Source organism: Eurosta solidaginis, chromosome X (assembly GCF_040869045.1).
Source record: "Eurosta solidaginis isolate ZX-2024a chromosome X, ASM4086904v1, whole genome shotgun sequence".
Classification (NCBI taxonomy): Eukaryota; Metazoa; Arthropoda; class Insecta; order Diptera; family Tephritidae; genus Eurosta; species Eurosta solidaginis.
Genome location: NC_090324.1, coordinates 154,931,921 through 154,955,964, shown reverse-complemented (window position 1 = coordinate 154,955,964; position 24,044 = coordinate 154,931,921). Strand labels below are relative to the sequence as shown.

At 41.0% G+C, this 24,044-nt stretch overlaps 1 protein-coding gene across 6 annotated transcripts in view; it reads right to left on the bottom strand.

The window, feature by feature from the left end:
* Gyf (GIGYF family protein Gyf) overlaps positions 1-24,044 on the bottom strand; it is a 955,717-nt gene that overhangs the window by 872,741 nt on the left and 58,932 nt on the right. For 2 of the 6 annotated variants that reach the window (XM_067757905.1, XM_067757903.1), the window contains one exon: positions 2,926-3,235. The exons of the other annotated variants lie outside the window; for them this stretch is intronic. In XM_067757905.1, coding sequence (XP_067614006.1) covers positions 2,926-3,103 — 178 coding nt within the window. In that variant the 5' untranslated portion in view covers positions 3,104-3,235. Of the gene's footprint in view, positions 1-2,925; positions 3,236-24,044 lie in introns of those variants that run through there. 6 annotated transcript variants of the gene reach the window in all.

Below are 24,044 nucleotides of genomic sequence, written 5' to 3'. Positions count from 1 at the left end.
GTGATCTTATAAGACAGCTCGATCCCGGCGACCCCTAAATAAGGGATATAAACCAACGCAACAGATTGCTTGTGGATGAACACAAGCGGGGGAAATGGGAGGAGCACCTAAGCGGTTGTAACCTCTCTCGCCTTTGGCGATAAAGTGCTCTTGGATGCGAAAAAATGCGCGAGCGCTTTCTGCCGACAATATATTATGCATTCTACGGTCGACAAAGATAGACGGAGGGCCAACAGACACGCACATAAACATAAATTCAGCACGTCGCCAATTACTATCACCGCCAAAGAGGTTGGGGATGCCATCGGTCATGCTAAACCATCCAAAGCAGTAGGCCTAGACGGCATAGCCATGCCGATGCTTAAAAGCCTAGGGAAAGAGGGTTTCAAATATTTAGCACATGTCTTCAACCTGTCTCTTTCCACCTTTGTCATTCCCGAAAAATGGAAAATGGCCAAGCTGGTCCCACTACTAAAGCCTGGGAAACCAGCTAACATAGGAGAGTCATAACGCCCGATATCTCTCATATCGCCCGATATCTCTCCTATCGCCAGTAGCCAAGACGCTTGAAGCCATTTTGCTCCCCTACTTCAGGGCAAATTTGCAGCTAGCCTGCCATCAGCATGGCTTTAGAAAACTCCGTAGCACCACCACCGCGCTAAATGCCTGTAGCACCCAGATAAACTGTGGTTTAAATCAAAAGCCCCACCATAGAACAGTACTCGTTGCGCTAGACCTATCAAAAGCTTTTGATAGGTCAACCATGGCACGTTACTACAAGACCTGGTAGGGTTTACCCTTCCCCAATGTCTTAAAATGTGGACCGCAAATTATCTGGGTGGTCGGCAGGCATCGGTGCAATTCAGAAACGAAACATCAAAGCCAAGAAGAATTAAACAAGGGGTGCCACAGGGAGGTGTCCTATCCCAACTTTTGTTTAATTTCTACATATCAAAACTACCTTCGCCAGCGGAAGGAGTTACTATCGTTTCTTACGCCGGCACAATAATGGCCACAGGCCCGGGCCCACAGGTCGATGACCTTTGCAACAGAATAAACGGCTACCTCCCTGATCTCTCCAGTTTTTTCGCCTCGCGAAACCTGGTATTATCACCGACTAAATCATCCGCGACTTTATTTTCAACTTGGACGTCCCAAATGTCGACCATTTTGAACATCCACGTCGATGGCACTACGCTGCCGACTGTCCTACACCCCAAAATCTTGGGTGTGACGTTCGATCAGGATCTACATTTTGGTGAGCATGCAGCCGCAATTGTACCCAAAATCCAGAGCCGTAATAAAATCCTCAAATCTCTTGCTGGCAGTACTTGGGGAAAAGATAAAGAAACGTTCATTACTACATAAAAAGCAATTGGCCAGCCATTTGCGTGCTACGCGTCCCCTATATGGTCGCCAAGCCTAAAAACTACCCACGGGAAGAAGTTACAGGCCTGTCAAAATACTGCGCTCAGAACTGCCACGGGCTGTCTTCTTATGTCCCCAGAACACCATCTACATAATGAGGCGAGAATACTCCCCATCAGGGAGAGAAATGAAATGCTAACCAAACAGTTTCTGTAAATAAATAAATACCCAGAAACCTGGGTATCGTAAGATATTTGTTTATATCTGATACCTGTCGGGATGCTTAATTATGCGACCCGATTTCGTAGTAGTTACATATCTCGGTATGGTGCGTGGTGATGCCGTCGTAGGTGCATCTGATTCATTTGAGCTGAGATTTTCGGTTTTGGAAACTTCAGCAGCACTCTTGGTACTTTTCGTTGGAATCTATCTTACCTCCCCAGGTTCATATGGAACATCTTTTCGTCTGGCGGACACAAGATGGAACGAGTTTCTGCAAAAGTCTCCGTTGCTTGTGCTAACGATGTATGAGCGAGGTGTTTCTGCACATTTTTTAATGCGACCCCATGAGCTTAAATCACGAATCCACACTACAACTCCCACTTCAAATTGTTCTCGCTTGGCAACAGTGTGTCTTTTGTCATAGTTATTAGCTTGCTTGCTCTCAGCTCCCTGTCATTTTCTATCTGCTTATCAAGGTTATAGTTTGGCACCAATTTTTGCTGGATAATGGGTAAAGTGGTTCGAATTTTCCTACCCATTAACATCTCTGCCGGTGAAAAGCCGTTTGCTAATGGCGTTGCTCGATATTCCATCAGCGCTAAATATGGGTCCTTATTCTTCTTCAACAGTGACTTTACGGTTTTCACCGAAGACTCAATGAAGCCGTTGCTTTGCGGATATCGTGGTGACGAAGTTATATGTTGAAATCCCCGTTGTTTGGCAAACATCGCGAAAGCTGATTAATTAATACGCTGGAACTGTGGTCCGTTATCGGATCGGACTATCTCTGGCATGCTATGTATACAAAAAATTGATTTAAGATGATTTATGACGCAGCTCGTAGTTTGATTCTCAAGTTTGGCTATTTCTAGGTATGGCGATAAATAGTCACTGATTATTAAATAGCTGTTCGAATTGTGAAAAAATAAGTCTGTCCCTACCATTTGCCAAGGACGCTCCGGTGTTGCGGTCAGCTTTCATGTCGCGGTATGGTATTTTGTATGCAGATAGAGCATTTCTTTATGTGGTTTTCGATATCTTTTCCACAGCCTGGCCACCACACAGATTGTTGGGCCCTTGTCTTACATTTTACGATTCCCAAGTTGCCCGCGTGTATCTTTTCTAAGACTTCCTGACGAAGCTCGGCTGGAACTACCACGCGACAGCCATGCATAAGCAGATTATTATTCAGTGATAAATTTTGTTTCTCGTTATTATATGGACGGACCTGTGATTCAATTCGGTATCGGTCAGGCCAACCCTCTAAACAATACCTCACTACTTTTTGTAAAACAGCATCTTTTTTTTGAGAGTATTCATAAATATTTAATTTACCTTGGATCATGGGCAAACTGGCAACAACACTGTTGACATATGTCCTTGCGTCTTCTTCAAGAGAGCCCTCGTCTGCTGCTATATCTTCTTCGACTGGATGACGTGACAGTGCATCCGCCGCAACTAGGAATTTCCCTGCAGTGTAATAGATTTCATATTGGTATTTCATCATCCGCATTCTGAATCTTTTTGGTCTTGGTGTGAATTCGTCCAGATTTTTCGAAGTAAAAATAGGTATCAAATCGTGTGACCAAAAACGCACACAGCCACACGAATTTTTGACAGGGCTGACGATTTGGAATGAAAAATTCTGCAAATGAAATAGCATGTTGACAATTTTAGCTTTCCCACTATGTATCGTGCTCTCTCGCACCTCTTATATTCATACGGATGGTCATTGTTGCTTGCAAAAAAATGTTCTGCTAGTCCGCCATTTCTAATGAGCATCGGTGTCGGCGGTGAAAATTTCAAGTTTGCCAAATAAATTGTGTAAATAAGAGTTTATTTGGAGGACCTGAGGCGTTGGTCTGATACAGATTATTATTCAGAAAATGTGAAAAAATTCACTTGCATTCGTAATACCCTACAATCAAAATACAACACAGAACTTGGACTTGGCGTCTTCTCGAAATAAATGTCCGACGTGCTAGAAATAAGCACTAATATTTTGAAAATCAATTACGATTTATGTCTAGCGTTAGAGAACTTTACGAACAACGACAATATGGGGAGATTGAAGAATTTGAATCTGCACTACAAAATAAATAAATAACTTAGCGATGTTGGATGTGAGTGTGTGGAAAGTGAATTTAATATGTATTTATGTTTGTATTTGTACAATATTACAAATTCTAATATTTTTCCAGAAAACAATTGGTGCACTTCGTGTACGTCTCCAAAAAATGGAATCAACAACACAAACGCTTCGTTGCCTGGAAATCGAGCACAAATGGAAAAAAGTAACCAACTCCAAGAAACCACCAACGGCATATAGAAAAGTGGTTAACGAAATCTTATAGCGTAAAGAACAACGTAAAGCTCACCGACAAGAAATAGCAAAAAGACATACTGCAGCGGCTCAAGAACGTATGCGTATTATTTCTTTATTGGCGCACAATGATACATTTGGCTTAAACGACAATGATTGGGATGTGTATAAATCAATAAATACGGATAACGAAAGCGGCAGTAAAAGTGATAATGATAAGCTACTTGAATGTGAAAACATTTTACGTCAATATGATCCATCTTTTAAGCTGCAAAGCTCGACTCAAATCTGTGATATGGCCGAAAACTATCATAGAATACTTAAAACTATTTGTATTAATACAAAATTATTATTTACAGGATATTGTAAAAATTCAAGAATCTGTTCATTGCTTCGAAACGTCGGTAATTCTATACCACAGCATGACACTCTTAATACACCTCCAAAACTATCGAGAGGAGTGTCAAAATACGCGTTTTGGTGACAGGTTCGCGAACCCGAAAACGGAAAACTAAAAATTTTGAGTCGTTCAAAAAATATTGACGTAAAACCGAAATATTACACCGGGTCCCTCCGAAACCGGGAGTTCGATCCATGGTATTTTTGCTCAGAACAATGTTTTGCGTTGACGGACTTCCGTCGCGCTTCTAAAAAAATACCCTGGCCGATCCACCAATGGGGTGGGATTCAAACTAAACCCGTTCAAAATTCCTTTGAACACACATTTTTTTTCTCTCTACAAAACATTACAACCACCTGAATAGTTGCACTTTCTTTTGTAAATATCTCTCCAGATACGTAAAATTTTTTATTTCCGTTTTCGGATTCGCGGTTCTGATTTCAAAACGCGACTTTTGACACCCCTCCCGATATTTTTGGATGTGAATTAAGAGTGTCATGCTGTCGTATAAAATTACCGAAACGCCCTTTAGCTTTTGACAAAGCGAATTATGGAGGTGTAGAAGGAGCTGTCCTAATACATTATAGAATACATGCTATTTATTTCTACTCTTTCCTGGGTCGATCATCAAACCCTGAAAATCACTCTTTATCATCACTTTTTAGAATCTTTTTTGAATAACTTTGCTGATTAAATTTTAAGTTTTCATAAAATGGAACAAAAAGAATAATCAAATTGCTTTGTTTAACAAATAAAAATTGGTTTGAGAACAGCGGTGGACAATTTTTGTATATTTGGATAAAATAAACAATAATTAACACCCTTTCGGTAAGTCTTTTAAAGGAATCTGCTCTAACTCGCGCCGCCCGAACTTTAAAGTAATTCAATAATGTACTTAAGTTAGCCCAATAAATCAAACGATTAATATTCATATATTCATTTTTCCTCTTTTCTTCATCCAACAGTTAACAAATTCTAGGAGCGGCTTATCCATGAATTCATTGAAGCAACCGGCTCCGACTGCTCCGCAACCCAATACACCATATACAAATGCTAACCTACCAGGTGCTCCTCCATATAATGCTACTCAGCAAACTGTTTTACCATTATCCAATAGACCATGCACTGGCAACAAGCGCAACAAGCAACAACAACAACCGAACAATAACTTTATAGCTGGTCAATATGGTGAAACAGCTAAGCCACCGCCTCAAGCCAATGCACCAACTTCCATGGATTCGCCATCGCCTCCAGCAACGACACCGCCAGGGAAAGCTGTACCTGGTGGTCCCAATCAGATGACTATAAATAGGGCAAATATACCTGGCTTGCCTCATATTCTGTGTTTAATAAATTTTGTTATTTTTCTAGACTGGTCAACCACCAGTTTCAGCTACACCACCAACATGAATTTCAGGCGGTGTTACAGCTCCATACCAGCTAACACGTGAATATCAAATGCCAATGCCATCGGTTACAATGCCACGACAGTCCGGTCTAATGCAGTCACAATCCGGTCAAATGCCACCTCAACACCCTATGCACCACCCATTTGGTGGCCATGAGCATCGTGGTCCTCCAGGTATGCCGCCCGCATCAACTGGACCAGGTGGGGCAATGACACCACATCCAGTTATACCAAGGTATATACCACAACAGCAACCGGGTTTTGCAATGCCACGACAGCAGCAGCAACAACCTCCCCATCCTGGCTATCTGCCAATGCCACAACATCCGGGCTATCCACCACAACCTGGCAACCTAAAGGGCAAATGAAAGTCGCTTGGTACTTGCAATTGTAGAGTTGCGCCAAGATTATTAAATATATAAGCTATGTATATATGAATATAATATTTGCAGAATACTTGCGGTTTTTTAATTTATGCGGTGAAATGTTTTTCCTGGTGGATAATTCGGCGCGAATGACCAAAAAATGTTGTGGCGCATTACTTCGCTTGTGCGGTGCGGGTGGACTTCTCCGGCTTAGCGGGAGTGGACTGTATGCGATGGTTTTCCTTTCACAATTGGGGGTAGCCAGCCAAAGGAAACTCAATATGCTTTTTGTTCACTTTAATTTAATTAAGTTAACTTTAGTTGCTTGTACATAAATACAAGTTTTAAATCTAATGTACTAATTAATAATTGGCAAGTAAAGAAAATCACGGGCGGTCGGTCAGCAGCAAGAACTCTTTTATATATATATAAATCAAAGTAAAAAAGCAAAACGTCAAAACCCAAGTAGCGAGAAATGACCCCACCTTATCGATGTATATGATACACTACCATATCGACACCTAGTTACCCCATTAACATTACGAAGATTATTAAGACAACTTTAAGATCCAACATACCGCCGCCCTTGAACTACATATATATGTACATATGATATGTTCAACTTAATCTTGTAATAAATATTTCAAGGTATTTGACAACAAATATTTAAATATCACGAAATTACAAACTATGTATTTTGAGTATCATATGTTTACAAATTCAGTCTTCAATTATTAAGATAACTATTAGAAAAGATATTCACCTTTACAAAAATTCAATTTTTAATTACTCTCAAACATTTTTAAAGTTAATTAATCGAAAAAGTTTACTTTAAATTTCAATCATCAAAAATTTACTTTAAATTTTTAACTTCGCAAAGTTTACTTAACATTTTTAATTATTAAAAAATATTAAATTTAAAATTTAATTTTGAAAGTCTATCTCGAACAATTTAATATTTTTAAAACTTGAGTAATCGAGATAAATATGAAAAAATACGAAAACCTTATAAATATTACGCCTTTTCTGATGATGACTCGCAAAAGAAATCCTCTTTTGTAGGTAAAGGCACGGTCTGGTTACGGGTCAAACGAGCTCTCCATTGCTTGTCTTTACGGTTACGACGCGAACGTTTCCATCGGCACCAGGGTGGCAACGAATTACCCTTGCAAGTGTCCACTTCGTAAGTAGTGTTCGTTCATCAAACAAAGCTACGACATCTCCTTCTTCGTAGTTGCGTGCGGATCTAAACCATTTAGTTCGACGTTGTAAATTTAACAAGTATTCATCACGCCATCGGCGCCAAAAATGTCGCATAGAAGAGATTAAATGCCATCGCTGAAATAATTTCCAAAGAACCCTTGACCCTCAGGTTCTGGGATCGACTTCAGTGGCTCTCCGACGAGGAAATGGCCAGGCCTTAAAACTTCAAGATCGGTTGCGCTGGTCGGATCAGCGCATAAGGGGCGAGAATTGACGCATGCTTCGACTTCGGTCAGCAGAGTGCTGAATTCATCGAAAGACAGTAAGTTACCTTCTAGAACGCGTTTGATATGGTATTTTATGCGCTTGATACCGACTTCCCAATATCCGCCCATATGAGGCGCGATTGGCGCGTTAAAGTGACACTCTACATTGGAGTCAGCGAAAAACGATCGCAACTTCTCATCTGCCATACACTTCTCATATCTCTCGCGCAATTCTCTGTCAGCGCCAACGAAGTTCGTACCGTTATCAGAGTACATGGCTTTGCAATAACCTCGACGGTTGATAAAGCGTTTGAATGCGTTGAGAAAGGCACTTGAGGACAAATCTCCAACAAATTCTATATGCATACCACCAGTACACATGCATCACGACGAAACGTAGCCCTTTGTTGACTTTGACCCTCTTCCATGTGCAAATTTATAAGTATACGGACCAGCGAAATCTACAGCTGTGCGCGTGAAGCATCAAGCATAAGTGGTGCGAGACGAAGGAAGATCGCCCATCGACTGGACGGATGTATTGCTGTTCAAGCAAGTGCATTTAACGCACATATGGTATATGCTTCTAATCAAATTGCGGGCACCAATTACCCAATAGCGGTGTTGAAGAACGACAGTCATTGTGCGTGGCCCAGCGTGTAGGGTATACTTATGTATGTCAGATATTATTAATTTCGACAGCGGTGAATTTTTTGGTAAGATAATAGGGTGTTTGGCGTCAAGCGCGACATCCGCAGATTTTAGGCTACCTCCGACCCTTAAAATACCTGACGGATCAAGATACGGCTGCAGACGCAACAAGCTACTTCGCAAGGGAATCGGTTTTTTCTCCCTGCAATGAAAAATCTCATTAGTAAAATACATACTTTGGGTATATTTAATTAAACGTAGTTCGGCTGTAGCTAACTCTTGACAATTAGGAGTACCATCTTTGATCTTTTTTGTGTGCGGTTCTTACTAGCGCGAGTATTGTGAATGAACCTTAATACATATGCGACAACCTTCCGTAGTTTTGAAAATGATGAATATTTAGTCATGATTGACCAGCACTCCTCGGGTACCGTTATGTGAACGGTAACCTTCTTGCGTAGACCAAGTTCAGTTAAATGCGGTTCTGGCGTAGATTGCTTCCAAATCTGATCTTCGCTGTACAAAAAGTCGGGACCCGACCACCACAGCTGATATTATATAAGTTCTTGCGGCGTTAAACCTCTTGGTGCGCAATCTGGCGGATTGCGTTCTGAGCGTACATGTTGCCAGCACTCCGGCGGTATAATTCCTTGTATGTCGGCCACACGATTCGCAATGAATATTTCCCATCTTCTTGGGTGAGCTTGCAACCATGCCAGAGTAATAGTTGAATCAGTACAGGCGTATAGCGGGTAGCTAAGTTCGTCCCAACTTTGTAGTACACTTCGTACTAACTTAGACGCGAGATGAGCTGCGCAGAGCTCCAAACGCGGTAATGTAGGAGACTTTATTGGCGCTGCTTTGGTTTTGGCCGAAATCAGGGAAACCGTAGCTTGTCCGTTGCTATATACTGTACGCGCGTATATGACGGCGGCATAGGCTCGTTCCGATTCATCTGAGAAAACGTGAGGCTCAGTTGCTGATTCAGAGGTTTTACAGCCAACCCAACGTGGCACCTTTAGATTCGTCAAACTGTGTAGCTCCGATCGATGTTCACACCAGCTCAGGTATTTGTTCGTCCCAACCAACCTCGGTGCGCCAGATGTCCTGAAACCATATCTTGGATTTGAACGTGGTGGGGGCGAGCAAGCCTAAAGGGTCGAACAGCGTGCTAGCATCCAATAAAAAAGCTCTCTTTGTAGCAAGCCTAGGTGGTTGCTTAAGGTTGATTGCGAAAGTGAAATAATCTTCCTCCGTGTTCCACACGAGGCCGAGAGCGTGAACATCTTTACCTTCAGCGATGTAAAGAGCAATGTTCTCTGAATCGCTAGGGATAGTGTTGGTATAAAAAAAATAAATGTAAGGTGCGACAACCTCCGAAGAGATCTAAGGCCGAGCTTCTCTTCCAATTTGCGTCGTGCTCCTCCGAACGGCATCTGCACTGAGAGCTTTTCATGGCAGAAATACACCCGGAGCGCTTGCCAAACACTGCCGCGGGGCGACCCCGCTTAATTGAAAAAACTTATTTCTAAAATTTTGATGTTGCTTTGCCCGGGGTGCGAACCCAGGGCATACGGTGTGGCAGGCGGAGCACGCTACCATCACACCACGGTGACCGCGATAGTGTTGGTAAGCTCCACACAATTTGAAGCCCACTTGCGAAGTTCAAACCCAGTACCAAGGAGGATTTTTGAGACATTTTGTTGCAAGGACTGAAGCTCATCAACACTCGAAGCGCCGGTTAAAAGATCGTCCATATAAAAATCCCTTTGTATTATTACAGCGGCATTTTCGCATATACTTGTTGAATAACGTAAACTTTGCTGAAGTGCCGTGACAGCCAAATATGATGCGGCGGCGACCCCGTACGTTACCGGAAGCATCCTGTAGTCTTGAATGGGATGTGATGGGTCACTTCGCCAAACAATCCGCTGCAGGTCTACGTGTTTCGGTGAAACACATACCTGACGGTACATTTGTGCAATGTCCGCAGTGACGGCATAACGGTGGGTTCGGAAGCGTAACAGTATACAAACCAAGCTTTGTTGCAGTTGCGGACCGACAAACAGTGCATCGTTGAGTGAGTTCCCATTTGTTGTCTTAGCGGATGCGTTGAAGACGACTCTTAATTTGGTCGTAACACTCGAGTCCTTAATCACGGGGTGATGGGGCATATAATATGTGGAATTCGACGTTTCGACAGCAGCTTCCATGTGCTTCATGCTTATGACCTCTCGCATAAACTCATTGTAGCTGGCACGTAAATCTTTATCGGCGGCGAGTTTCCTTTCTATGCGTAAGAGATTACGAACCGCCTGGTTTCGAGACTCTCCAAGGGGTACATCAGGCTTTAGCGGCAATTCGACGATGAAGCGTTTGTCCGGTGATCTGGTATGCGTTGCTTCGAAGTGCTCTTCACAAAATTGTTCCTCCCTTGTTAGATACGTTTTCTCCGGTGCGTCTTCCAATTCCCAGAGCCTCGTTAAAGCTCTTTCGAGTTGCACCTCACAAAAATAAGTTTGGAAACACGGCGCTGATGGATTGCCTACACTTCCAAAGATCGTCCAACCGAACACTGTGCGTTGAGTTGTAGGCATCCCACATGGACCCTTTCGAATCTCCGAGCAAATTAAAGTCTCCATTACGTCCATACCTATCAATAGATCTATAGGACCAGGCCTCATAAACTGTGGGTCTGCTAGGGACAAACCTTGGATATGTGGCCACGAAGTTATACTAACGGTTTAAGTCGGTTAATTCCCAGTGATTTTTGGAAAAATTAATGCATTGATAGCGTAGCATTGATCAGAAAAGTTCCATGAAAGTGACAGCGAAAATTGACCTCTAGCGCGTCCTCCCTGTGAGGACCCAATGCCTGTAATTATGGCGGTAGATGAACTCCTACGTAAGCCCAAACGTCGGACACACGACTCAGTTACGAAGGAGGCGTGCGAACCAGAGTCAAACAACAAACGAGCTTGTTGAAAGCGACCAGAACAATCTCGTACCTTAACGAGAGCCGTAGCCAACAATATAGTTTTGTTCTCTGGTAGAGGATCAGCATTCGTGTCTAAACACGAAGACACAAATTCAGGGGCGGGGTAATCGGTCGAAAAAGCGATTGCGGAAAGAGCGGTGGTGCTATTCCCTGAAGTGTTATCTGCGGCGGCGTAGTTCGATGTTGTTTGCTGGTTTTCGGCGGTGTCGGTACTGTTGGTTGCTGCTGGCGTTCCATGTAATAGCGTGTGATGGCGTTGGCAACAATTGCGGCATGACGAAGAACTATTGCAACGAGGTTTATAATGCCCCGAACCTAGGCAATTTATGCAAAGATGTGACTGCTTAACAAACTTTGATCTAGAGGTAGGATCAAGGCTGATGAATTTATCGCAGCTATAAATCTTGTGCGCACCCTCGCAACAAGGGCAACTATTGGTGTTGGGATCAGATATAGCATGGAAAGCTTTGGTATGTTTGTTAGCAGTAATGGGTTTACTTGGTTGTAATGGCGCTGCTGCTGACAGCATAGCTTCTCAAATGTTGGCGGTGCATCAGTCAAAAGCGAAAGCTCCCACTGCTTCCTTCTTTCAAAAGATAATTTACATACTATATCATGGACGAGCCAGTCGTCCCAGAAATAAACATGGCAGCCTAATGCCTTGAGTTCACGAACATGCTGCTGATATGGGTTCAGAACTGCTTTAATTGCACTGGCGGTGTCACTTGTCGCTTTGCGGACATCGGCCATTGCCTTGAAATGCGATTCGACGATAACTCTGATAATGTTGAACCGGGACTTGAGCAAGTCCCATGCCTCCTTATAATTGGCGTCACAGATTTTGAAACCGCTGACCACCTTCAACGCTTCCCCTTTAAACAACTTCGTAAATAATGCATTTTCTGCCCGTCTGACAGTGCAGCATTACCATCAACAAGTGAGCAAAAGGAATCATAAAAGCTGATCCACTCAGTTGAATCGCCCGAAAAAGATGGTAGCTCAATTTTTGGTAAACGAATGGAGGCAGAAACTATTGTAGAATGGGTTGCATTGTGACTTCAATATTCTAAACGACATCTGCGAACACGATTAAAATTAGCTAGGGCCGATGCGTACCAAGTTTCGGCTTGAGTCCGTTGGCTCTCCTCAACTGCAGTGTTTTCTGTACCACATGAAGTGTCCACCTCATATCGTGCAGCGTTGAATCGAGCCCATTGCTCATTCAAGAGTTCAAATAACTTTCAACTTGATCGATATCTACAGTTAATGCAACATCCGTGCTTTTGGTCATATAACGTTTGATTGCATTGAGCGCAGAATCGCGGGTTTTTACGAAGGCGGACATACTTCTTGATTGTTGTTAGGTATTACTAATATTCGAAGAAGTGTATGTGATTCTATTCGTAGAATGCCGATTTGTTACAAAAAAAATGCGAAAATGTAACTTTTGTATCAAAATTGCATGGGGGTATAAACGTATAAGCGGAGTCTGCTATTTAGTATTTGAATGCTCGCTTAGAGTCGTATGAGTTGAACTTGTACGAAACACAAAGCATAAAAGGAATTTGCAATCCTTGTTAATATGTATATTTGTATGTGTGTAGAGGGCAAATGAAAGTCGCTTGGTACTTGCAATTGTAGAGTTGCGCCAAGATTATTAAATATATAAGCTATGTATATATGATATGAATATAATATTTGCAGAATACTTGCGGTTTTTTAATTTATGCGGTGAAATGCTTTTCCTGGTGGATAATTCGGCGCGAATGACCAAAAAATGTTGTGGCGGATTACTTCGCTTGTGCGGTATGGGTGGACTTCTCCCGCTTAGCGGGAGTCGGCTGTATGCGATGGTTTTCCTTTCACAATTGCGGGTAGCCAGCCAAAGGAAACTCAATATGCTTTTTGTTCACTTTAATTTAATTAAGTTAACTTTAGTTGCTTGTACATAAATACAAGTTTTAAATCTAATGTACAATTAAATAATTGGCAAGTAAAGAAAATCACGGGCGGTCGGTCAGCAGCAAGAACTCTTTTGTATATATATAAATCAAAGTAAAAAAGCAAAACGTCAAAACCCAAGTAGCGAGAAATGACCCTACCTGTTGATATATATGAACGTCTTGAACTTGTATTGGGTACATATGAGTTTTTGTGTAAAAAATGTTTGGGCCCCGATAGCCCTCAAGGTAAACCTCAACTCATATCCAACATCAATGCCTCGCAATCAATTGTGGACGCTATACGCACTACATTGGGTCCACGCAGTATGGACAAGCATATTGTTGATCTTAGTGGTAAGGCCACAATTTCAAATGATCGTGCAACCAGTATGAAACTATTGGATATTGTGCATCCAGCCGTAAAACTCTAGTTGACATCGCCAAATCTCAAGATGCTGAGGTAAGTTTTTTGTTATATTAGTATGTGTAGAATAAAAATGTTTCTCTTATCAGGTCGGCCATGGCACCACTTCAGTAGTACTTTAAGCAAGTGAAATCTTACAACAAGTTAAACCATATGTTGAGGAAGGCGTGCATGCAAATATCTATACGTAAAGCATTATAATTATGCATGACCAAAATATGACATGACTGTACATGTCGAAGCGCCAATCAAAGGAACAACAACGTGCTTTATTGGAAAAATACGCTGCCACAGCAATGTCCTCCAAACTTATTCATCAACAAAAAGATTTCGTGTACCAGAAGAAGATTTGAAACGTACAATGAAAGCTTGTGGTCGTGCTGTTATGACTACAGCTAATGACATTAATTCAAGTGTTTTGGGTCAATGTGATTACTTTGAAGAACGTCAAGTTGGTGGTGAACGTTTCAACATTTTCCAAGGTTTGATAGTGGGTTTGACATTGATTTTATTTTCATAGTTTATAATTATTTAAAGGTTGCGTTAGAGACGAAACCGCTTCTTTGCGGATCAGAGACGAATTGCTTGTGTATTTGCACTATGTTAAACGATGGCAACTTATCACTTGACAATTACTTTTGCCTTCCTGTTAGTTAGAAACGTAAAGACCGAACGAAAATGATACGAGAATGCCATTGCTAGACGAAATCGTTTGGAGGCGAATCGTTCGTCTGAGCTATCGTTCGTAATATAGAATGAAGCCCTTAAGTTGTTAAGTAATATAATGAAAATATTGTGTCCAACTCCCGAAGAAAAAAACTATAAAACTTGTGTCAGTGAAATGATAATTATTGCTTTTGGTTGTTAGTTTTGAGGCATGGTCTTCGAGTGCCTTCTGATCGTATATGCCGGTTCTTTTGGATTCTTTTACATGCATAAAGTGCCGTTGAAGCAGTCCTCACCCTCTCCTCCGCGTGGAGCTTCCATGACAGCTTACTGTCTAGGATGATTCCTTCATATTTTGTGCAAAGTTTCGCCCGTAGGGTCGCTCCTCCTAACCTAGGCCTGGTCCAATTAGGGACCTTGTACCTCCTTGTAAACAAGACCATATGCAACGTCATCTGCGTAAACCGTAAGTTTTGCTGGTCCCTCGTAGAATCCCCTGAGCAGTTGGTTAATGACCAGCGTCCACAGCAGAGGTGATAGCACCCGCCCCCCCTGCGGAGTGCCCCTGTCCACTAATTTCGTGACCGCGTACAATCCCCATTGCGATGTAATCTTACTGCAGTTTAACATGCAGTCGATCCATCTGGGTAAGGCTGGATGTACTTTAACGTAATTAAGACCATCCACAATCGCTCATTTAGAAACACTGTTGAAAGCCCCGGCAATGTTTAAGAAGACTTCTAGAGATATTCCTTATATTCCAAGGCTTTTTCTATGCTTATTACCATCCTATGCAATCCGGTGTCTACTGACTTGCCTTTGGTGTACGCCTGTTGTGTTGTGGAGAGCAGCTTTTCATCCACGTTGGACTTTATGTACATTTAGCATATTTTAGCATATGCCTTTATTGAAAACTTTATTTTTATCTCCAAAGTGGTATTAATACACAAATCAGCTTGTTAAAAATACTTCACATTATTTAAAAGTTTATTTAAATATCTATCTTTAATGTTTTCCAACTTATATTGTAAAATTATCCTTTTTAGGCACAACCACTTGTAGCAAAGTTGTAACGACAGCCTGTCTCCATACTGGCTTCAATGAGTGGCGGAGTGTATATGCGTCTATGTGTTTATGTGTTTTGTGTCCAGGTCCGTGCCTTGGCCGCAATGTTGCCATTAAAATAATATTAACATAATAACATTAACATTGACAACATTGTACCTATAGTGAACACAATGTTGCAACTGAAAGAAGATGTTGCGCTTGACATCATGTTGTTATAATAAGTAAAATTTCACCATGTTGCTAACAACCTAGCAGCCTTGACGAATGATATGTAACTATGTGTTTGTTCTGTTCGGTGTTACGTATGTGGATGTGTATTTGTGCAAGGCTATGAGCGTGTGAATGCATCAGTGTGAGCGGTCAAGGCACGAACCAAATGTATCAGTGTAGGTGTTCGTTGTGGGGAGCGGTAAGCGTATGAAAGTATGAGTGCATGATTGTATAGATGGAAAATACGGGAAAGCCGAAAAGAAAGTTTGACATGCAAGGGTAAAAATTTTCCGTTTCTGGGTAACGTTCCTTACCACGGCGGTAGCTATAAGAAGGGGCAAAATGAGCCAACGGGCCAAAGTATTATTTCATCAGTGCCAGTGAATGTAAATGGAAAATGGTTAACAAAAAAAAAAAAATTATAAAAATTCTTCAATAAGTTTTTAGTGCGCGCTTCAAACCTAAAAAGCCTGCTTACTATTCTGTAGCGAAGTACCTTTTTTTAATTGTGTAGTACGCGGTGAAGTGTCTCGCGACCGCTAGAACCAGGCAAATCTGGTTTGCCAGCTAGCCCCCGATCCTGGCCGTTGCAGCAGAAATAAATTAGACCACAAAGGCTATCGCCACCGCTAAAACCAGGTAAGTCTAATGGTTTCCTTTGGCTTTGGATTTGTTTTTTTTTTCAACTTGGCATGCCCACTGGGAAGTTGGCTTCTATATAGCCAATTTTCCAAGCAAGCCAAAAGCAAACTTGCATGCATGTACGCACGCCTTCATACAGACATATGTATGTCGGTGAGTATATAATCACGCAGACAACAAAAAAAAAGGAAAATAAAAATAAAATAAATTTAATGCTAGAAATGCTGCAAGAATAACGTTTTTTTGTATATTACCAGGCCACTTTTGGAAAGACCCACTGGGCACGGTTCTTGGCGGCGTACCGCCCAAAAACAAATACATTATACTTGGCGAAATACCGCCCGGCAACAACCACCACGCACTACACTACATTTTTAATTGGTAGCGCACTCCACAACAAAAACCACTACAGCACTTTTTTTATATTGGCGATATACGCCGCAACAACCACAACAGCATTTTTTCATATTGGCGGCGTAACGCCCAACAACAACTACATCACATTGGCGACATACCGCTCAACACCAACTATACCATCCCCATTACATTGGCGACGCAACGCCCAACAACAACAACATCACACTGGTGACATTCCGGCCAAAAACAATTGCCACGCATCCACAAACAGTACGTTCTATTTAATTCGTTGCATGCGCACACCGAAACAACAACGGCAAAAGCACAATAGAATTGGCAACATCGATAGCACTTTTCACCGGCGGCAGTGAGACGCAACCACAACAACAGCTACGCCAACACATATAACAAAAATCGCATACAATTTTAACAAAGCGGACAACCCGAGAAACTACAAGTATAAAAACGGTGGCAACAACCACAACCAAGTTTACGGCAATACTCATACATTTATTGGGCTGGCTCAGCTGATTCTGATAACGAAAGCAACTATCAAACACCGGCGGAGGGGGGAGCTGTTCCAGAATCACATTTGGCCATAGTATTATGTTTGTATATATTTATATATTATAATATTTTTTTTATATTTTTTATTTAAATACTATCATAGAGGGCATGATCTTCATGAGGAGGGGCAAAAGGGTCATTTCGTTACCTGGGCAAAGCATTTTGTTGTTAGGAGATATAGAGTTTTCCTTTATAATTCAACTCCATATTTCAGGAATTAATGGTGGCACTCCTGCCTCCATCCCTTTTCTTTTTGTTCTACATTATAATTTTTTTTGTCATTTCCTCCTCGGTTTGACATTTCATTTTTTTATCTTTTGGTATATTTATCTTCTACCATATACACATTTCTTTATTCACACATGTTTTCGGCTACCTATGGTAGCACTGCACCAACAAAAGAAAAAATTTTATTTTTTCTGAATTTTTGATTTTCACCTTTATTTATGTTTTCTTTAGGAATTATTGGGAAAACCAATTCCAACATACCTTTTCTTTGCCACCCCGAGGTTATACACAATAGTGTGCCCTCCGTACCAAAGAATTTTTTTTTTATTACACATTTTTTATTTGTATTATTAATTTTTGCGTTTCACCATCACGTTGGTAGAATTAACACTACCAAAGAACTCATTACTAAAGATCACTAGCGAGTGATCTTGGCTGAGTGATTGCGGGTGGCTAACGTGGACGTGGCCTGTAGAATTGATTGCATGCTAGGAGTATTTCTTTTCAGCGTTTTCAGCAAAGCTACTCAACTGCAGTGGCGCCGTTGGATGAGAAGAGTAACTTGGTGAGTGTTTTGAGTGAAACATTATAATTTATCAAAATACACCTGTTTAGTTGTATGTACATGTGCTAGCACGGATTCCTGCTCTTGCAAAAATAGTTCAGAAATTAGCAAATCAGAAAAATAAAAACAGATTGCAACGAACATATGTGCATGCATGAAAAACGTCACAAACGTACATTTGCACTTACATACATACCATTTGTTTTCATATACACATAAATCCCTTTCCTTTGATGACCTAATTTTGCTGTGCACATAATTGATCTTATGTTTACTTGAGCGGTTGCGGTAGATCAGGGATTAGGGTACTTGAATGTTTTTTTTGTTCGCCCTCTTACTTTGTTTCATTTTATTTGAATTTGCAATTTTAGGATTTAGAATTAGCTCCTAGTAATAATATGGCATTAGGGTGGCCCTAAAAGTTAAACTTTTTTTTATTTGAGTTCAGACACTTTGTCTATTAGTCATAAGTATTTTGTATTGTATGGAATTTGAAATTTATCGACTTCTTCCTGCCTTCACATGAATTTGTAATGTTAGCTAGTAATAAGGTTCAGTATTATATTTGAGCATTTTTTTTTTACTTTGAGTAAATAGAAGTTTTAGAAATTGATACTAGTTAAGCCTTTTGGAATCCTTGGCAAATTATTTTGTAGTAAACTTTGAGTTCAAAGTTTGTTGAAATTATTGCACTTATTATTAGTTGGTAATTTGGAAACCAAAAATTTTGTAAATAAATCATAAGAATTATGTTTGGATGAAATTTTAATATTTTCAATAATGCAGGGCTAAGTCGAATTTTGGTGTTGGTGCTGCGCTTGCGCGCGGTAAGGTAAGGTGAAGGTGAGTGATAGGGAAATGGCTTATTGACGGATGGACAGACTTAAGTCAGGTTTGGGGGCACTGTAAGGTAAACAGGAGTCAGCACAGTGCCCACGGTGCAGTGCAAGTTGCACTGCAGAGGGAGGGTAGACTCCACCTGACAGGACGGGCCTTCATCCTTTTCTACCCCTTACGTTTTCCCCTCTATATCTTTGCCCCTCACGTCTATTTCTATCTGTTTCAGCTTTTCTTTCCAACACATATGCAGGTATGAACCCTTCTTGTTCATGTGGCTGCGGGTGAGGTCGGTGGTGCAATACCCCGCCCAAACGACGAGCTAGCCTGGGCCCGCAAGCATACCTGCTTGCCGCCGCTCCTCACCACCCAAACAGTCAGCCACGTAACAATGGCGCCCAACGGTTAATAGCCCGATCCTCTTTTATTTCCCACATTTTTTAAGTAACTCTATCTTTCACTATTCTTTAATCTTCCCACTTTTCTTCTAGATTTCCTTCGTTTTTTTCCCCCCATGTTCCATCCAAACCCAATCCCTATTTCCGTCTTTTGACAGAACAGGGACCGTCATGATGGCAACGCCGATTGGGCTCGCCTGGTCGACAAGTGTCGTCATGACAAAGGTATAGGAAGTGGCTGAGTATTCATGCCAGGGTTCCTTCTTTTGGTTTCTACAACTGGACTAAGTGGTACCTGGTATGACACTCAGCCAGAAGACGGACGTTAGCAGAAGGTCGTGGCGAGCTGGTTAAGCTACCTTACCGGGAGTCCAGCACTGCCGGTGAGTGAGGTATACAGTCATCGCCACGATATTTAGGAGTAGGAGGTGTGGCATCCACGCTTAGGAACAAGTTCTTGGGCGTGAAGTACCACACTTCCACGGACAGCACGAAAACTGACTAGACAGGATATAGATACGGACGACCACACTGCCTTCACCGAACATTCGCCAAGGCAGCACCGCACGCACCAATACACACTCAATTTCAGTAGTGACTTTCTTTTTTTTTTACTGGCAAATTTCCAATTTAGTTTTTTTATATTTTCTTATTAGGATTATTTCCATACAAATTTGTTGAAACTGCGTTGTAAATTTTTTGGTTTTTGCTATTATATCGTTCTTAGGGTTGTTTCATATTGCTTTCCATTTTTAGTATTAGGGACTTGAGAAAGAAAAAAAAAATTGTTTACACATACATACATACGTATATTGAAAGTCGTATGCATTTTGTAGGTGTTTAGCATATTCCATAAATTACAGAGTATCTTTGAATTTTTTTGTAATAATTAGAACTAAGTTTTTATTTTTCTGTTTTATTTTTGAACTTGGGTTTTGGGTGAACTTTATTAATTCCTTTCTAGGCGTTTAAGATATAAAATTTCAGTTTTTTTGTCATATCCACACCATTACTTAGATTACCATACATATACATACATACACACAAACATATTACCTATTAATTGATTGAATTTTTATATACCTACATTGTAATTTTTATATCTATTATTCAATATCCATTATTTATATATATTTTTTTTTATTGGGTTTTGGGTTAAATTATTAAGGCTCACATTCATATTTATTCTTTTGTCTAATTTTTGCTTTCATAGCATATTTTGGTTGCTTCCAAATACATACAACACCGTTTAGTGAACTCCTTTTTTATTTGTATTTTCTTCACTTTTTTTTAGTTTCGTTTCTTTCACTTCTTGGGATTTTTTGTTCTGTGCTCAGACAGTGAATGTCTGATAAAGACAAAGAGGTTGCTAACCGCGTAGTAGGTGGATTAGGGATACTAGATTCCAAACAACGCGTAACTAGGAGCCGTGCGCGAGCCCTAGAAAACCAAATCGCATGTTCTCTTTTCAACCAAATTGACACGGGTATACCGAGGCCTGTTGACTTTGTCCATACGGACTACTTTAATAGGTGCGCGTCGCGGATCTTTGGATCGTTTGGCCCTGGGCGTCCGATTAGGGTCTCTTTCGCGAACGGAGTGTCGTTTAACGAGACAGGGGATAGTTTGAACTTCTCGCAGAAAATCGATTTGGTGTGCCAAATGTCAGATAGCGAGAGCGTGGGTGCACAGGGGGGCGATGTTCATTCGCGAAACGCACCATCAACGAATGTCGGCACTGGCCGTAATGCTACTCAAAGCCACACCGCCCAAAATGCAAATAATGTCGAACAGCTAAGCCGAATGATGGCGATGATGGCGCAACAAAGTCTCAAATTAAAATTGCCGAGCCAACCAAGCGCTGGGTTGCATTCGGTCAACTCGTACATGAACAGCACAAATTTGTTGTTGTTGTTTGATGTGGTTTGTTTGAGTTTAGGGCGCCGTTACATCACCCCCTTTGGAAAGAAGAAGTCGGCAGAGTGTTCAATTCTGCTGGCTTCTTCTTACCTGACATTATTTGATTGAATAATGTTACATTTATGAACTCAAACATACATCACCTTATCTTCTAGTTGATAACAAAAATTTATAAACTTATTTAATATGTAGAGTAGTTTCAGTTAACGATAATGAAATTTACTTATACATGTTATTGAAGTTGTTTAAAGTTATAATTACTGGTGATTAAATGTCTATGTACAATGTAATTGAAAATTTTGCATTGCAATATGCAAATATAGTATAGTTGTGGTATATGTATACAATTTTGGTATAAGTATTCAGTTTCAATTCATTACTCAGATTATTTTGTAAAGTTTTAAGTAAAATTAAATTTATATTTGAAGTTGAAATGTTGAGCAGAAGAAATTTGAAAAAAGGAACTTATTTGCAGTGAATTGTCGCTGACGAAATATTTAGAAATTCAGTGGAAAATTTGATTGGTATGAAAAATATGTAGCAAGTAACTGAATTTGAAATTGGTTCAAAAGTATATAGGTATGTGATAATCACAGACGCACCGGTTTATTAAAAAAAATCTTAATTGGTTTTTCCGGAACCATCGTTTTATATACAAAATCTCATTGGGTTTTTTTTTTTGAAACCACCGTATGTAATGAAAAAATCCAAACTTTACCATATGTACGTGGAAATAGGTCAAAATGCTCGAAAATTTGAAAAGAAAAATATTTGTAAAAGACTATTTGAAAAATTGGTTTAAGAACACGTTAAAGTTTATGGAAATACCGTTTGCAAAAATCGCACTTTTGGATTCACTTTAAATCGCTTTATAACATACATAACCAGTAAAGTTCACATGCAAAAGAAAATATACGTGTGTAATAATAATTGTACACATGCAAGCAAAACAAGTGTAGTATGTTCGAATAGATGTGGCTAATTATATTGTAGAATTAATCACTTATTTAAACTAATGTAGTCATAAAAATTATGAAATGTGAAAATCAATGTGGTTATAAAAATTGAGGTTAATTTGGGTGCTCCCACGCCGCAGTCAGAAAAATTGAGGTTATTTTAGGTGCTCCCGCGCCGCAGTCACAAAAATTTAAATTATTTTAGATGCTTACCACAGTTTTCGTTATTCCCGTAAATAAACGTGAATATATTGTTTGTCAATGGCATGATGTATGCGATGCGGCCGGATAAAATTGCAAGCTTGAAAAAAATTAGAGGTGGTGGCGTACGCCACCATTTTGTCTCCACGCCCTTGTGTATGCCTTTAATTTCCATTCGCGGCTGTCCCGCGCGTCACGGTCGCCATTTAGCATAGTTTAGCATATGCCTTTATTTAAAACTTTATTTTTATCTCCAACGTGGTATTAATAACCAAATCGGCTTTTTAGAAATACTTCACTTTATTAAAAAGTTTATTTAAATATCTATCTTTAATGTTTTCCAACTTATATTGTAAAATTATCCTTTTTAGGCACAACCACTTATAGCAAAGTCTATTATTAAAATTGCCGAGCCAACCAAGCGCTGGGTTGCATTCGATCAACTCGTACATGAACAGCTGATGCATGTTTGATGTGGTGTGTTTGAGTTTAGGGCGCCGTTACATACACATCTATCAGCCTCTAAAAGGTTTTGAGCAGAAATGATGTTAAGCTATTGGGTCTATAATCTTTGGGATACACGTGACCGATCTTCCCCGCCTTTGGTAGGAAAGCTACACGAGCAGTTCTCCAAGAGTGCGGTACATGATTCAGTCTTATGCACCCATCGAATCACTCATCTTCTCGGGAAAAGCCGGCGTGCACCTCTGAGAAAGTCGGAGTCTTATCGTCATCTCCCTTTGGCTTATCTCCTACTTCCGTAGTTAGAACTTCCCTCTGACTCGCAGCCTTCGAGGTAGTTGCTACCTCGCTATTGGGGCCCATCTGTCTTACAGCTTTGGGCCTACTTGTCTTGTCTATGCGACTGCCCTGCCTCGCGGCTCTGGGACTGGGTCCTTTCTGCCTCTTGAAAGCAGGCTTGTCGCCTTCCGCCGAACATTGCCTCTTCATTCTACGATTCAACGCTCCTTCCTCGTACCGGTTGCAGAACCGAGGGTTTCTAGCAGCAAACCTTTTGAACTGCCTTCGACCTACTTCTACCGCCTCATGGGCCCATTCCAAGCGCTCGCGTTCCACTTCTGTTGGGTCGACCACTGCTCCCAGGCGTTGGACAATTCTTAGTTCTGCACGGTACTGCGAGAGAGCTCTTTTACTTCCCCTGCTCCGTACCCTTCTCCACTATTCTACTCATTCATTGAATCAGCACTACTCTCGCTCGCCGAGTCCGACGCATCGCTTAATGCGTATTCTTCGTCCTTGGCTTGCGACTCAGTCCTCCTCTTATCATCCTCCTTATTACAAATTGGTAAAGAGTCGTTCATCTTGGTCGTACGACCACCAGCCCGACAAGGCGGGCTCAGCGGTCCAGTATTATATACGGAAAATAATCGTCAGCCACAGCAGCGCCCCTTACTGTGGTAAGGCCATCAATACTTCCCGAGGTGGTCCAGTATCGGGAAGGCTCCGTTCGAATACAGCCGAATTTATCCCCTGGCTGCAAATTGTCCAATAGGCACGGTCCGCATAACACCCTGGATTAGGGGGTTGGCAGTTCTTGGTCACCGACATCCCGCCGCCCTCCTATGAGGTAAAACGGCGTAGATGCCAGTCCTAAACAGCTCCTCCTCATAGTCGGGCGCTATGGAGATCGGCTAAGCCCTCACACCAACGACGAGATGCCTACCCTAGTGAGGGAGAGATTGGGGAGAAAGCTGTTTATTTTATTACAAAGCTCATCGATGTAGGAAACAATTGCATAGGTGTAGAAGCAATAGTGACTCCCTCTGGTGGTAAAGGTAGTTATTGATATGTAGAAGTTAAACAGAAATTTGATGAATATGAGTTTTTTTTAAGTTATTGC